This window comes from Salmo salar, chromosome ssa04 (genome assembly GCF_905237065.1).
Source record: "Salmo salar chromosome ssa04, Ssal_v3.1, whole genome shotgun sequence".
Classification (NCBI taxonomy): domain Eukaryota; kingdom Metazoa; phylum Chordata; class Actinopteri; order Salmoniformes; family Salmonidae; genus Salmo; species Salmo salar.
In genome coordinates, this window is record NC_059445.1 from 21,995,564 (window position 1) to 22,009,115 (window position 13,552).

The window sequence follows — 13,552 nt, forward strand, 5'->3', positions numbered from 1 at the left end:
AGAACCCTGCATCAGACAGAGCTGGGCTCCTGGCTCATGCCCGGAAGGCAGCCTGGTTCCAAATCAAATGAAATCGATTTTCACACCTACATGGGTGCCCAGGCGAGATTAATAGAACCCCCCCCCCGTGTTTATATCTGTCAGGGTTACACCCCCTCTCTGTCATTAACGCGCTTCATATAATCTCCACCTCCTTCTCTGTCTCCCTCTTGAAACTGGCCACAGAATTTGCGCGCCTTCAAAGGCGTCCACCGCGTGCGCAGTGCGCTCGTCTTGTTGGGCATACCTCTGTCGAAAAAAAGCCATGCAATTTTACCAAAATATATCTCCAGTCAGTTAGTTAGCGGCTTGTTGTGTAGTTTCCTAAATATGTCTATGTACAATACAATAAAAATGTATTTGATATCACAGACATGGGAATTAACTTGACTGGAATTATGTAATGTTCAATTAATGTTAAAAGACTGATAAATTGCTCAAAACCTTACACAATAACTTTATTTGACAAAACTGGTATTATTGCAAGTGCAACCAAATTCCCATGTGGTCTATATTAAAAGGGCACTTAATTTTAATATAATAATATAAAATCAATATTAGAACACAATTTCTACTTAAAATATTAAAGGGACGCAAAAAGGGACTAATTTCGTGGAATGCCCCAGGCAGTTTACCCCAGGCATATCTGTTTGTTTGAACTGGAAATGGATCCGAAATCATTTATAAGGCAAAGACTTTCTCCCTTGAGGCAATGTTTATTTCTGTCAGGGTAATACGCCCCCTGTCATTTAGCGCGCTTCATCATCTCCCCCTCCCCCTGGCGCACACTCTCGAAGCTGGCCACACATAATATGCGCTCCTTTCAAGACAGGAGTCCACAGCGTGCGCGGTGCGCTTGTCTTGTTGAGCACATACCTCGTAGGAAAAAAGCCGTGAAGTTTTGCCAATATATATCACCGTTCAGTTAGTCAGTTGCTTGTTGTCTAGATTCCTAGATATGTCTACTATACAACTTGATGTGCGATACAATAAAATGGCTTGATATCTAGGACATGTGGTGACAAAAAAAAAATGCTGCAACTTGAATATAGGGTATTATTTCATGTTAAATTGAAAATACTAATACGCTGTTGAGAACCTTGACACAAAGGGTTATCATCGGAAGTATAACGAATGCGTCTGTTACAGATCAAGGTGAGTCGGTTATTCTATAGCAGTTACTTGCCGATGGGAAAATATGCTGATCATTTGTTTAGTTAAGAATTTATCAAATGTATAGCCTATTTAATCCTATATTTGTTTTGTAGGCTACAACTGTAATCTTGATATCAGCATCCCCAAGATGTAATCTAAGATACACAAACTAACATTTCTGATTACAATGTTTTCTTCTTCTAGAAATCAGTATCACGAAAGATTTCTTATGTCATATTTTCGAACCTTTCATAGGTTGTAGACAAATGCAATGAATTTAGGAACGCCATGTCTATGACGTGAGAAATAAATTCCTGATAATCATTTGAAGAAAAATCGTATTGAATGCACTAAGATATTGTGAGTGATTTCCAAAGTAGACAGTCTATTTCTTGGTGTATCATACAGGATGCCAGTATATCAACTCTTTTCATCGCTCTTCATTCTGATTCAGTTGTCACAGGAAGCAATAGGAATTTTTGGTATGAGTTCCAAGTCATGTTATCATGAATTGCCTAAGTTTGTCAGCCAAGAAGTATTAATGCAGTACTGTTTGAAATCCCAAACAGTATTCCTAAAAATACTGCCATTTAGAAAAGCAGCTAGACATATACAGCTTCTTGAGAGCAAAATGAAATTGATTGATTTTAATTTAACTTTCATTTTAACAGGCAGGTCAGGAGATCCTAAGAATTAGGTCATAAGAACAAATTCTTATTTACAGACACTAGGACATGCTGCTCATTAATACCCCTTACACTCTGGAAATTGGCCTATAGGGATAAAGCAACATTTACATTTTTCTAACAAAATAACCATAAAAAGCATATACATGACCAAGGTAGCAATTGAAAGATAACACTTGAGATTATGGCGAAATTATCAGACCAAAAGGTGAGGTCACAACAGTTCACCTGACACAAGACTGAATCCAAACATAACACTTTTGATTTTATGTGCATTTAACATTTACTGTACTTTTCACAGCATTTATCAATAGCAAAATCTGAAAGTACTCCAGATACATTTAGTAACATAATAAAGAACATTCAGTGCATTTTTGGAGTGCAAGATAAGAAAAAACTATTACAAGGGTTTGAGTGAGAGGTCTAACTGGTGTCACCAAGTGGACACACACCACTCCAAACTGTGCACAGTTCTTCGTTTTTTGAGCACTCCTAGCTTTGCCATTGAGGAACTGAAGCAAGCACACTAGTAGTTTTTGGTTTGGAACACAGACCCGTGTCCCCACCATCAGGTGGGCATCATTTGAAAGCTTGTCCTTCACAATATGACAAACATAGGCTCATTCTCTTCAGGACAACCCCGGGTATAACGCATGTCATCCTTGTAACTGTGGATCGAACATAGCGATCATAAACGTTGCCACTGTAAATGACATGAGTTTTCAAATATGGAAATGTGAACTGCACATATGGACTCATGGGTGTGGTTTGCTTGTGTGACATCACTGGTATTTATTATAATCCTTAAAGTCTCATCTTTCAGAACACATCGACTCCTCTCGATTTACAGCATTTCCCTCACTCAGATGACAACAAATGTGCAAAAGTAGCCCAGTTAGCGGGAGGGACGGGGGCATCTTCTTGTCGCGCGCTGAAGTTTATAATGGCTGTCAGTCAAAACCCATACAGCACTGAGGCGGAGAACCTGAGCTCTGACGTCATGTATAGCATGTTACTGTAAAGTCACTGCATTACAATTTAGGCACTTATCAATTATAAAAATCGGCCATTTTCAAATCGTATAGGCTACACTATGACTGCCACAAACAAGACATGATCTTGGAAACAATAAGTGTGACGAATACTGGAATAGGCTACTACCCTCGGTTTTTCCATATGTTTCCCATGCAGGTTATACATCATTTGATAGTTCATTTACATCTCCACTACATTACCAAAAGTATGTGGACACCTGCTCGTTGAACATCTCATTCTAAAATCACGGGCATTAATATAGAGTTGGTCCCCCCTTTCCTGCTATAACAGCCTCCATTCTTCTGGGAAGGCTTTCCACTAGATGCTGAAACATTGCTGCGGGGACTTGTTTCCATTCAGCCACAAGAGTATTAGTGAAGTCGGGCACCGATGTTGGGCGATTAGGCCTGGCTCGCAGTCTGCGTTCCAATTCATCCCAAAGGTGTTTGATGTGGTTGAGATCAGGGCTCTGTGCAGGCCAGTCAAGTTCTTCCACACCGATCTCGACCAACCATTTCTGTATGGACCACGCTTTGTGCACGGGGGCATTGTCATGCTGAAACAGGAAAGGGCCTTCCCCAAACTGTTGCCACAAAGTTGGAAGCACAGAATCGTCTAGATTGTTATTGTATGCTGTAGAGTTAAGATTTCCCTTCACTGGAACTAAGGGGCCTAGCACGAAGCATGAAAACAGCCCCAGACCATTATTCCTGCTCCACCAAACTTTACAGTTGGCACTATGCATTGGGGCAGGTAGTGTTTTCCTGGCATCTGCCAAAACCAGATTAGTCCGTCAGACTGCCTGATGGTGAAGCGTGATTCATCACTCCAGAGAACACGTTTCCACTGCTACAAAGTCCAATGGCGGCGAGCTTTACACCACTCCAGCCGACTATTGGCATTGCGAATGGTGATCTTAGGATCTTAGGTGTGCGGCTACTCCCGAAGAACAATTCTTGTGCTGGCGTTGCTTCCAGAGGCAGTTTGGATCTCGATAGTGAGTGTTGTAACCGTGGACAGACGATTTTTACATGCTTCAGCACTCGGCGGTTCCGTTCTGTGAGCTTGTGTCGCCTACCACTTCGCGGCTGAGCTGTTGCTGGTCCTAGACGTTTCCACTTCACAATAACAGCACTTACAGTTGACTGAGGCAGGTCTAGCAGGGCAGACATTTTTGCCAACTGAAAGCTGGTATCCAATGACGGTGCCACGTTGAAAGTCACTGAGCTCTTCAGTAAGGCTATTCTACAGCCAATGTTTGTCTATGGAGATTGCAAGGCTGTGTGCTTGATTTTATACACCTGTCAGCAATGGGTGTGGCTGAAATAGCCAAATCCCCTAATTGGAAGGGGTGTCCACACATATACATATATATATATATATATATATATATATATATATGTATATATAGTGTATTTAAACCTATAGTGGTAAGTAAGACGACCCTTGGCTATTTGATCATCAAAGGGCAACAGTATGATGCAGGATGAGCAATCCCCTGCAGCAATGTAGGTAATCGTATAGCTGATTTTCAGCTATATCGCCTACACTCACATGACTGTGTTTTGTTGACAGTGTTAAGGTCTGTATAAAGCTAGGTTAAAAAAAAATGCCCCTTCCACTTGGAACAAGCTATAAAAGGACATGAAATTGCAGGATCTGGTCTCTTTGAATGAGTTTAAAGCTAAGGTAAAAACTATGGTGGACAGTGAAGTTGGGGGGCTATCAATGCAACACACCTCCCCAAAGCATCTTGCATGCTCAATGTGTAAATTCATTTTTAAAATGTAGTCCTTTGTGTTTTGTTGTAAATGTAGCTGACATTTACTGCCATTTCATCCAGCTGTCTCTTGTAGAATAGATATTTAATCTGACCTGGTAAAATAAAGGTAAAATATAAAATCTATAAATAAATACAGTATTGAGAATAACTAGTTTTGTCAGGTGATCCTTAATACAATGTGCTGTGAAACAACTGAAAGAGAACAAGTCATATTTTATTCAGTGGCTTGGGGGTGAGAGGAAAACTAGAAAAAGGTTGTTGGCATGATATTTATTTCTATGCTGCAAAATTCAACTAGTCTCCGGAGTTCAATGAGTCACTGTGATAGGGCGACCTCATGTTTTTGCCCTGCCCTCGATGTTGCAGGAGATCTTGTATGCACACCCCCCGTTCAAAAGTTTGGGGTCACTTAGAAATGTCGTTGTTTTTGAAAGAAAAGCACATTTTTTGTCCATTAAAATAACATCAAATTGATCAGAAATACAGTGTAGACATTGTTGATGTTGTAAATGACTATTGTAGCTGGAAACGGCAGATTTCTTATGGAATATCTACATAGGCGTACAAAGGCCATTTAGTGGACACATTTTTTTTGCCTTTCTTTCAAAAACAAGGACATTTCTAAGTTACCCCAAACTTTTGAACGGTAGTGTATATGTCACAGGTATGCCTCACACTTGATGCTAGCGGCTTATACAATGGTCTTTAAACCTCCCAACAATTACATCACTCTCTGCAGTCTAAAATATGGGCAGGCAAGGAGCTTTTAAAATGTTTTGTAACCCAAGACTATGTTCATAGATGTAAACAATTTTATGCCCTCTGTCAAAATGATTTCCCTCCTCTTATTGCAGAATTTGTGAGGCCCGGAGGGGAACGATACCAATGGATAATGCAAGTCAAGTAAACATAACTCCAATGGAGGACTGTGCGAATTCTTCTAGACTTGCTGGTGAATTCTCAAACTGCTACAACATCTTTCCAGACCTGGAGGACAGCACCAAGCTGGTGGGAGTGCAAGTGATCCTCATCCTGGCTTACAGCACCATCATACTGTTCGGAGTCATCGGAAACTCCCTGGTGATATACGTGGTGTACAAGTTCAAAACTCTGCACACCGTCACCAATTTTTTCATCGTGAATCTGGCTGTGGCGGATCTGCTGGTGAATACTCTATGTCTGCCCTTTACTTTGATCAATACTCTCCATGGAGAGTGGAGGTTTGGCCAGGCGTTGTGCTTTATACTGCCCTTCTCCCAAGGCATGTCCGTGCACGTTTCCACCATCACGCTCAACATCATCGCCCTGGACCGCCATCGGAGCATCGTCTACCACCTAGAGACCAAGATGTCCAAGGAAATGTGTGCCGCCGTCATCGTCATGACGTGGGCCATAAGCGCAGTCCTGGCCAGCCCACTCGCCGTCTTCCGGGAGTACGGGACGTTTGACCTTTCGCCCGAGCAGTCCATTCAGGTTTGCACGGAAAAGTGGCCAGGGAGCGGCATGGACGGGACCATCTATAGTATCTCCATGCTCCTGCTCCAGTACTGCCTGCCGCTGGCCATCAACTCCTTCGCCTACATCCGCATCTGGAGTAAGCTGAAGAACCACGTGAGTCCGGCAGGGAGGAACAACCGCCACCAGCGCAAGAGGAAGACCACTAAGATGCTGGTGATCGTGGTGGTGGTGTTTGCAGTGAGCTGGTTGCCTCTCCATGCCTTCCAGCTGGCCATTGACATTGACAACAGTGTCTTGGACATGAAAGACTTCAAGCTGCTTTTCACCATGTTCCACATCGTGGCCATGTGCTCAACCTTTGTCAACCCCATCCTCTACGGGTGGATGAACAACAACTACCGGACTGCGTTTCTGTCCGTGTGTAAGTGCAGCCAACCTGTCAATTCTGGGTCGAGGAGCATCATGAGCAGAAAGACACTGAGGGAAAAGGACATGAGTGATACAGATTTCCAAGCGACTAAAGTCTGAATTCATAATATCAACTGAAATGTGAAATTGCTGTTCTGTGCAACCTACTGTAAGGGTGAATTATGGGTAAAACATTCAGCTTTTTTACATTAGTTTATTGTCAAAAGGTTCAGTGAAGAACCAAGTGTGTTCAAAATGTGTAAATGATTTCATGCAAGTGCCAAATGCATTGCTGAATTGTGCCATTGATAATCAAGAGCTTATGAAACTGCTGTTTAAAACTTGCTGCTTCTTACAACTGGACTACTTTGGCCACATGCAAATGTTGATATTTAAAATGTTGATCGTGGGACAATTTTTTTTGACATTGCCTTTGTGAATGCTACCATAGTAAACCATGTTGATCATTCTTTTTCTTTTGAAATGGATTCTGAGGCCTTGTTTTGATAGATGTGCTTTAATTACAAGCTGAGGTGGAAAACAACACATTCGTTCAGAACGCAGGTTGTAATTTATTGACACCTAATAGTTGCAAACTCACTGACTCATCCATTTAATCAAGCTGTGTGTCAGTGCTGACATTTCCAAATTCAAACCAAATCACATTGTATTTGTCACATGTGCTGAATACAACAGCTGTAGACCTTACTGTGAAATGCTTACTTACAAGCCCTTAACCAACAAGAAAGAGTTAGAAAATATTTACTAAATAAACGAAAGTAAAAAATAAAAAAGTAACACAATAAAATCACATAACAATAACGAGGCCGTATACAGGGGGTACCGCTACCGAGTCAATGTGCAGGGGTACAGGTTAGTTGAGGTAGTTTGTACATGTAGGTTTGGGTAAAGTGACAATGCATAGATAATAAACAGCAAGTAGCAGCAGTGTAAAAACAAAAAGGGGAGGGGGGGGGTCAACGTAAATAGTCCGGTGGCCATTTGATTAATTGTTCAGCAGTCTTATTGCTTGGGAGTAGAAGCTGTTAAGGAGCCTTTTGGACCTAGACTTGGCGCTCCAGTAACACTTGCCGTGCAGTATCAGAGAGAACAGTCTTTGACAATTTTCCATGCATGGTGGATTTTGGATAGATGGACCTAACTAGAGCTATGGCTACTGTTGAGCATGTTAAGTACACTTAGTGTACAAAACTTTAGGAACACCTGCTTTTTCCATGACAGACTGACCAGGTGAATCCAGGTGAAAGCTACAGTATGATCCCTCATTGATGTCACTTGTTAAATCCACTTCAAATCAGTGTGGATGAAGGGGAAGCGACAGGTTAAAGAAGTATTTTTAATCCTTGAGACAATTGAGACATGGATTGTGTATGTGTGCCATTCAGAGGGTGAATGGGCAAGACAAAACATTTAAGTGCTTTTGAACAAGGTATGGTCGTAGGTGCCAGGAACACCAGTTTGAGAGTGTCAAGAACTGCAACGCTGCCGGGTTTTTCCAATCTCAAGTTTCCCCGTGTGTATCAAGAATGGTCCACCACCCAAAGGACATCCAGCCAACTTGACACAACTGTGGGAAGCATTGGAATCAACATGGGCCAGCATCCCTGTGGAACGCTTTCGACACCTTGTATAGTCCATGCCCCGACAAATTGAGACTGTTCTGAGGGCAAAAGGGGGTGCAACGCAATATTAGGATGTTCCTAATGTTTTGTACACTCAGTGTATATTGCAGCTCTGGCAAAAATATTTGTACGCTATATTATTAGACAGTCCACGACAGATCCGGAACCCCTCCCTCGCCTTTGGTTGCAGCAAACAGTCTCATTACCGCTAGAGTATGTGCTCACTATATTTCTGGATCATTTAAGAGGCTCTCCTTTCTTCCTGTTTCTTAGTCAATCACCGCGGTTGTTTGGCGGGGATTGGTTCAATGCCTCTATTTTTAGTAACTCATTCATGGACCATTCAGCACGTAAGCCAATAATGGTTTATCAGGCTGTCGAAAGTTATTGACCTGCGACTTACAGAGAGCGGAGCCCAGGAGGGAGCTGCCCCCGTTCTAAATCAAGTCTGAAGGACCTGAGCAATGGGGTATAAGACGTATGTCATTTTCCCTTTGATACTGTCTGTGTTCACTACGGAATTACATTAGGATGTAAGCAGTGAAGTTGATGACTTACCGCTCGGCTTTCCATCCATCTAACATTTTGAAGTCAAAGTCTATGAATCCATTGACAGAATGGGAGTTATAGGCTAGTATGAGTATTTGTGAAACAGAATCAATATCAAATGCCCACATAATATTTTCTTACGACAGATATACATTAAAGAATTATTCAATGACTCACATTATGACTGTAGCATGAAATGACTGCAGCAGTTACATCAGTGAGGTATCAGTGAGAAAATGAATGTCACGAGGTCAAAAATATGTTTCCCGAGACACATAACAAACAAAACAAGTATTGATTCTGTCAAACGATGGAGTTCTTACTTTGTGAAATTACTCAATAGACTAAAGTTGCTCAGGATAAGTGGCCTGATGACAATGCAATACATCGGTCTTTCTGCCAGACAAATGGGTATCGGACAAGTCAGAAGGTAAAACATGGTTTCGGGGGGAGACAAAGAAATATGTATCGATTCTGTCAAAGAATAGGACTCTTACTCCCTGAAATGACTAAAAAGACTAAAGTTGGCAGGAGTAGCTAAGAATAAGTGGCCTGATGACAACAATGCAACACAACGGTCTCGCTGCCAGACAGATGGGTAACGGACAAGAATGAAAGCCTCAAGACACGCTGAGCTGTGAGTCATGAGTAGCATAGTCCCACAAAAGCCATCCACTGATTAGCATGGCATGGCTAGCGGGGTATACAGAATCCCAATGTGCTCATCTGCCATCTGTGCAACCATAAGGAGTCAAAAGGGGTCACACCTTATTAGGATAGTGCAGATAGTCCATCTGTAGAATCTCTGCAGATCGTTATACTATACAATCTGTTGATAAGCAACTGCTTGCTAGGGCTACGGTAAGGGTTGTTACGGTTAGGGTAAGGGTTACGGTTAGGGTTAGTAGATCGTTAGTTGAAATGTTACTGATAGTCCATCTGTAGATGCTCTACAGACTATCCAAATAATGTGTTAACTCAAATGGTGGGTTTCCATCTGACTTATTGGGTCTTTGGGTGCAAAATAGCAAACACTATAATACTAGGCCCTATAAACAAGGGAATCAAATATAAAACCTCGCCAATTGGATTGTAATGCTAAGTGGATGTTTATTAGACATGTTAGTATGAATGATGCATACAGCAGACTACATACTACCAACATAAACTGTGATGAGCCCTTATGGTTAAACCTTTTGGCTGTTGAGGTCTAATAGATCCTAATAGAGAGGTGGCTCATGAATAATACAACAGCTCCCCCTACTGTCCAAAAATATCCTGACCTTCTCCAAATGAAACTACATGGGGCACGTGCTGCACAACAGCAACAAATAGGGCCGAGATGATTTATTTATTTTATTTAACTAGGCAAGTCAGTTAAGAACAAATTCTTATTTACAATGAAGTTCTACCACGGCCAAACCCAGACGACGCTGGGCCAATTGTGCGCCGCCCTACAGGATTCAGCACGGATTCGAACCAGGGACTGTAGTGATGCCTCTTGCACTGAGATGCAGTGCCTTAGACCACTATCACAATATTTTTCCCCATGACAGAAATGAAAACATGAAGCAGACCAAATTCTTTGGTCCTTTAAAAACCTGTTGTATATAACATTTTATGTGCTATAGCTTGGAAAATAAATACATGTGACTCTGGATGACAACATAATGTTTGTTTCCAACATCAGGGCTGTTTTCCTAAACAAGTGAAATCCGCTTCATGTTTTGTTTCCTTGCCACATTACTAACAAGTATGATAATACTGATAATACATCGTCCCGACCCTAGCCTCAAATAGCCTTGATATGCCATTTATCTACAGTAGCTCGAATTCTCAAGTATTAAACATCAGAAATTATAACACTGACAAAATATTTTGAATAGCATAATATAATCAGGGAATTCAAATCTATACAGTGCATATGGTACATGACTTTGTGAAGGGCATATTGTTGGTAAAGTGGTGCAGAGAGCTCTACGGTAAGCTACAGTATGGTTGACCCCTCCTGACTCTTCTGTCACACAGGATGTGGTACGGGAGGTAGAGGTAAACATCCAGTCTGCCTAGCCCACTGATCCAGCTACAGCCTCACTCATTCTGATTGATGGATGTTTTTGTACCTCTGGGCTCTCTGCTCCTCCTCCTCCTCGAAACGCTTCCTTATATGGTCAATTGCCTCTCCGCCTACACAGTCCAAAGAAAAGGAAAGAAAGTCATTCAAATGATGAGCTCCAGGACGACTAGTGGTGATGTCTCTACTTTTAAAATGTTCATCTTCTGTTAGCTTTTAACCTTACCTACAGGGCCATCCAGCATTTCTCTGGTAATAGGGCTGCTGTTCAGAGGCTGCCTTGGACTCTCTTGCTGCCTGGCTCCACCATCAATCACCTCATGTGACCCTGCTAATATCCCGGTAGTGGCGACGGGGCTCCTCTCTCTCAGCTGCAGCGAGATGCTACTGCTGAGATCAATGTACTCCTGGTGGAGCTGCCGCACCTCCAGCTGTAGCAGGTCTTTCTCCTGCTGCACCGTGAGCAGGCAGCTTTCCAATATGGCCTGCAATTCCCTCAGCTGCTTGGCTACGACCTCTGCCTCCTCAACCCTCTTGACGCTCTGCTTGAGGTTCTCTCGTAGTGTCTTGTTCTCCTCTTTGAGATGGTCCACAGAGCTCGACATGGCCTTGCGCTCTTTCCCCACACTGTCCAGGATGCGTTCGGCCGGGTGTTTGTTGCCCGACGAAGCCAGAGAGCTGACGTCCCTAGTCGTGCTCCCCTCAAGGGAGCTTCTCCCCCTGGCCCCCAGCCGATGTAGTTCGGCCCAGCTCATATCCAGCTCGTTCGTGAGGCCGGAGGCCATTCGGTCCTCCAGCTGCCCCTTCTCTTGGGTGAGCTGGGTGAAGCGATCGTTGGCCCTCTCTATTTGAACGCACACCCTGTTGTCACCATCCCCTTCTTTGGGCTCCCGAGCCAGGCTGGGATCCCTGGATCTCTCCCCTGTCTGGCTCTCGGCCTCAAGAGTGTTGACGAGTCTGCGGTTCTCTGCGGCCTGCTGCTTGTTGCACTTATCCAGGGTTTTATTCAAGGCTTTGAGATCCTCGTACTTTGGGAGGATCCTCTTGAGCTCGCGGACGCACTCCTTGCAGTAGTCCTCCGTCTTCCGCAGCTTCCTACGCAAGTCCTGTTTCTCCTTCTCCAAGTAAACGCACCTGTCCTCCAAGGATAGGCTCTCCATTTTGAGCATCCCTCTCATCCTAGTCTCCTCTATCTTGGATGGTGTATCATGCCTCTGACTTTCTGGGTATGTTTTGACAAGGTCGAAAGTGACAGGGTGGGTATTGAGTTTGGAGGTGGGTCTGTGATCACCAGCCATTTCCTGTGAATTGTTGCCACTTGTTGAGCCTAAGACATTGTGATTGGTCAAAGATGGGCGGTCTTCCGCCTTGTTTTCTCTTATCTTCTTGTTGAGGCTCAGGTTGTCCTCCTCCAGTGACACCAGAGCATTTTTCAGTCTGTCCACCGTATTCTCCAAATCGACTATCATCTCAGATGTATAGTTTGTCACGAGAGCTCGGTCTCCTGAGCCACTGCGTCTTGGGGAGCAGGCAGAGTCGAACGCCGTCGGTGAATGCCTGTAGGATGCTCTACGAGTCTCTGATTCATTTGTTTCCTTCATCAATGAAACATTGTTAAACTTTTCTGAAGATATCCCTGATTTGCTGTTACAATTATGAAGAGGCTGTGTCATCTCCATGTGCTGTGAAACCAGTGTGCTCCACTCAACCTGAAGTGAGTGCAAGGAATGAGTGAGGTCAATAATAAAATATTATCGTGGGTTTAACACATATTTGTAAATACATATTCAGCAGCCATTCTTAATTAGCCTGCTCTCCAACAAGTAGGCTTAGCATATGGAACACTTGACTTATTTCCTAATGAAAGCCTAGGCCATATTCTTTGTAACTATCATCAAACAATGTCATTATATAAAAATGCCTAGCTTAAACGCAGAACATGATATGTCCTCATTATGAACATTCAAGCTTGTTGCCTTCTCTTGGAGACAGAGGGGCCTCAGGTGTGCAGGGGCCTTCTCAAGCAGTTGATGCTCTCTGGGGTGATAGCTAGATGACAGCACGTTTGGTCCCTGAACAGGAATGGGCCTAATATTACACTCATTGACAGTAACCTAAAACATTAATGAGCAGGGATTAAATGCCATTTAATTTAGGATAGTTTAGCTAATGTTCCAGATAGACTTCTCATGTTAAGTCTCAAGGCTATCAACATTACTGGGTTAAAAAGCCAGCTACAAGGCGACTGTAACTTGCTGACGTAGCTAAAGTTAGCTAACTTAGCTAGCTACTGTAGCTAGTCAAAGCCAGGCGTTGTTTGCTAGGTAATTAGCGAACGTTATAGTAAAACATAGTCAAAAGGTAAATAAATAATAACTTACCCTCTACAGAAACTCTGTTTGCTTGTAGCTACATGACACGTTCAAACTGCTTATTAATATTCGTAGCTCTTTTGTTTCAAGACTTGCTAAACTTCGTGCTCCCTAATAAATCATAGCGTAATTATACCATGGTAACCGGCACTCTGGTTCCAATCAGAGTTTGGGTAGAATTTGAGGGAAATCAGAATTCCGATCACCATGGTAACATCACGCAATGATTTATTAGGGAGCACGAAGTTTAGCATCAACCGTTCTTTCACACACCATTTTTACACACTTCTCAATTTGTTTTGGTTTGCGAGCCTTTTGAGACTGAACCTTTTGCCATTTTAACAAGTCAT

The 13,552-nt window shown here is 42.8% G+C and overlaps 2 protein-coding genes across 3 annotated transcripts; one reads left to right on the forward strand and one right to left on the reverse strand.

The window, feature by feature from the left end:
• The first annotated feature begins 872 nt into the window (after positions 1-872).
• Positions 873-7,218, forward strand: LOC106602638 (neuropeptide Y receptor type 2). Its single transcript, XM_014195387.2, has 2 exons — positions 873-1,194; positions 5,553-7,218. The coding sequence occupies exon 2, from the start codon at positions 5,584-5,586 to the stop codon at positions 6,682-6,684; it is 1,101 nt and encodes a 366-aa protein (XP_014050862.1). The 5' UTR covers positions 873-1,194; positions 5,553-5,583; the 3' UTR covers positions 6,685-7,218.
• A 2,993-nt stretch (positions 7,219-10,211) lies between these two features.
• Positions 10,212-13,390, reverse strand: ccdc110 (coiled-coil domain containing 110). 2 transcript variants are annotated; one of them, XM_014195384.2, is made up of 4 exons: positions 13,212-13,390; positions 12,807-12,902; positions 11,057-12,539; positions 10,212-10,943 (listed from the first exon to the last, which is right to left on the reverse strand). In XM_014195384.2, the coding sequence occupies exons 3-4, from the start codon at positions 12,507-12,509 to the stop codon at positions 10,852-10,854; spliced, it is 1,545 nt and encodes a 514-aa protein (XP_014050859.1). In that variant the 5' UTR covers positions 12,510-12,539; positions 12,807-12,902; positions 13,212-13,390; the 3' UTR covers positions 10,212-10,851. The 2 variants fall into 2 exon arrangements, with proteins under 2 accessions (XP_014050859.1, XP_014050860.1); XM_014195385.2 differs by lacking the exon at positions 12,807-12,902.
• Positions 13,391-13,552: the final 162 nt, after the last annotated feature.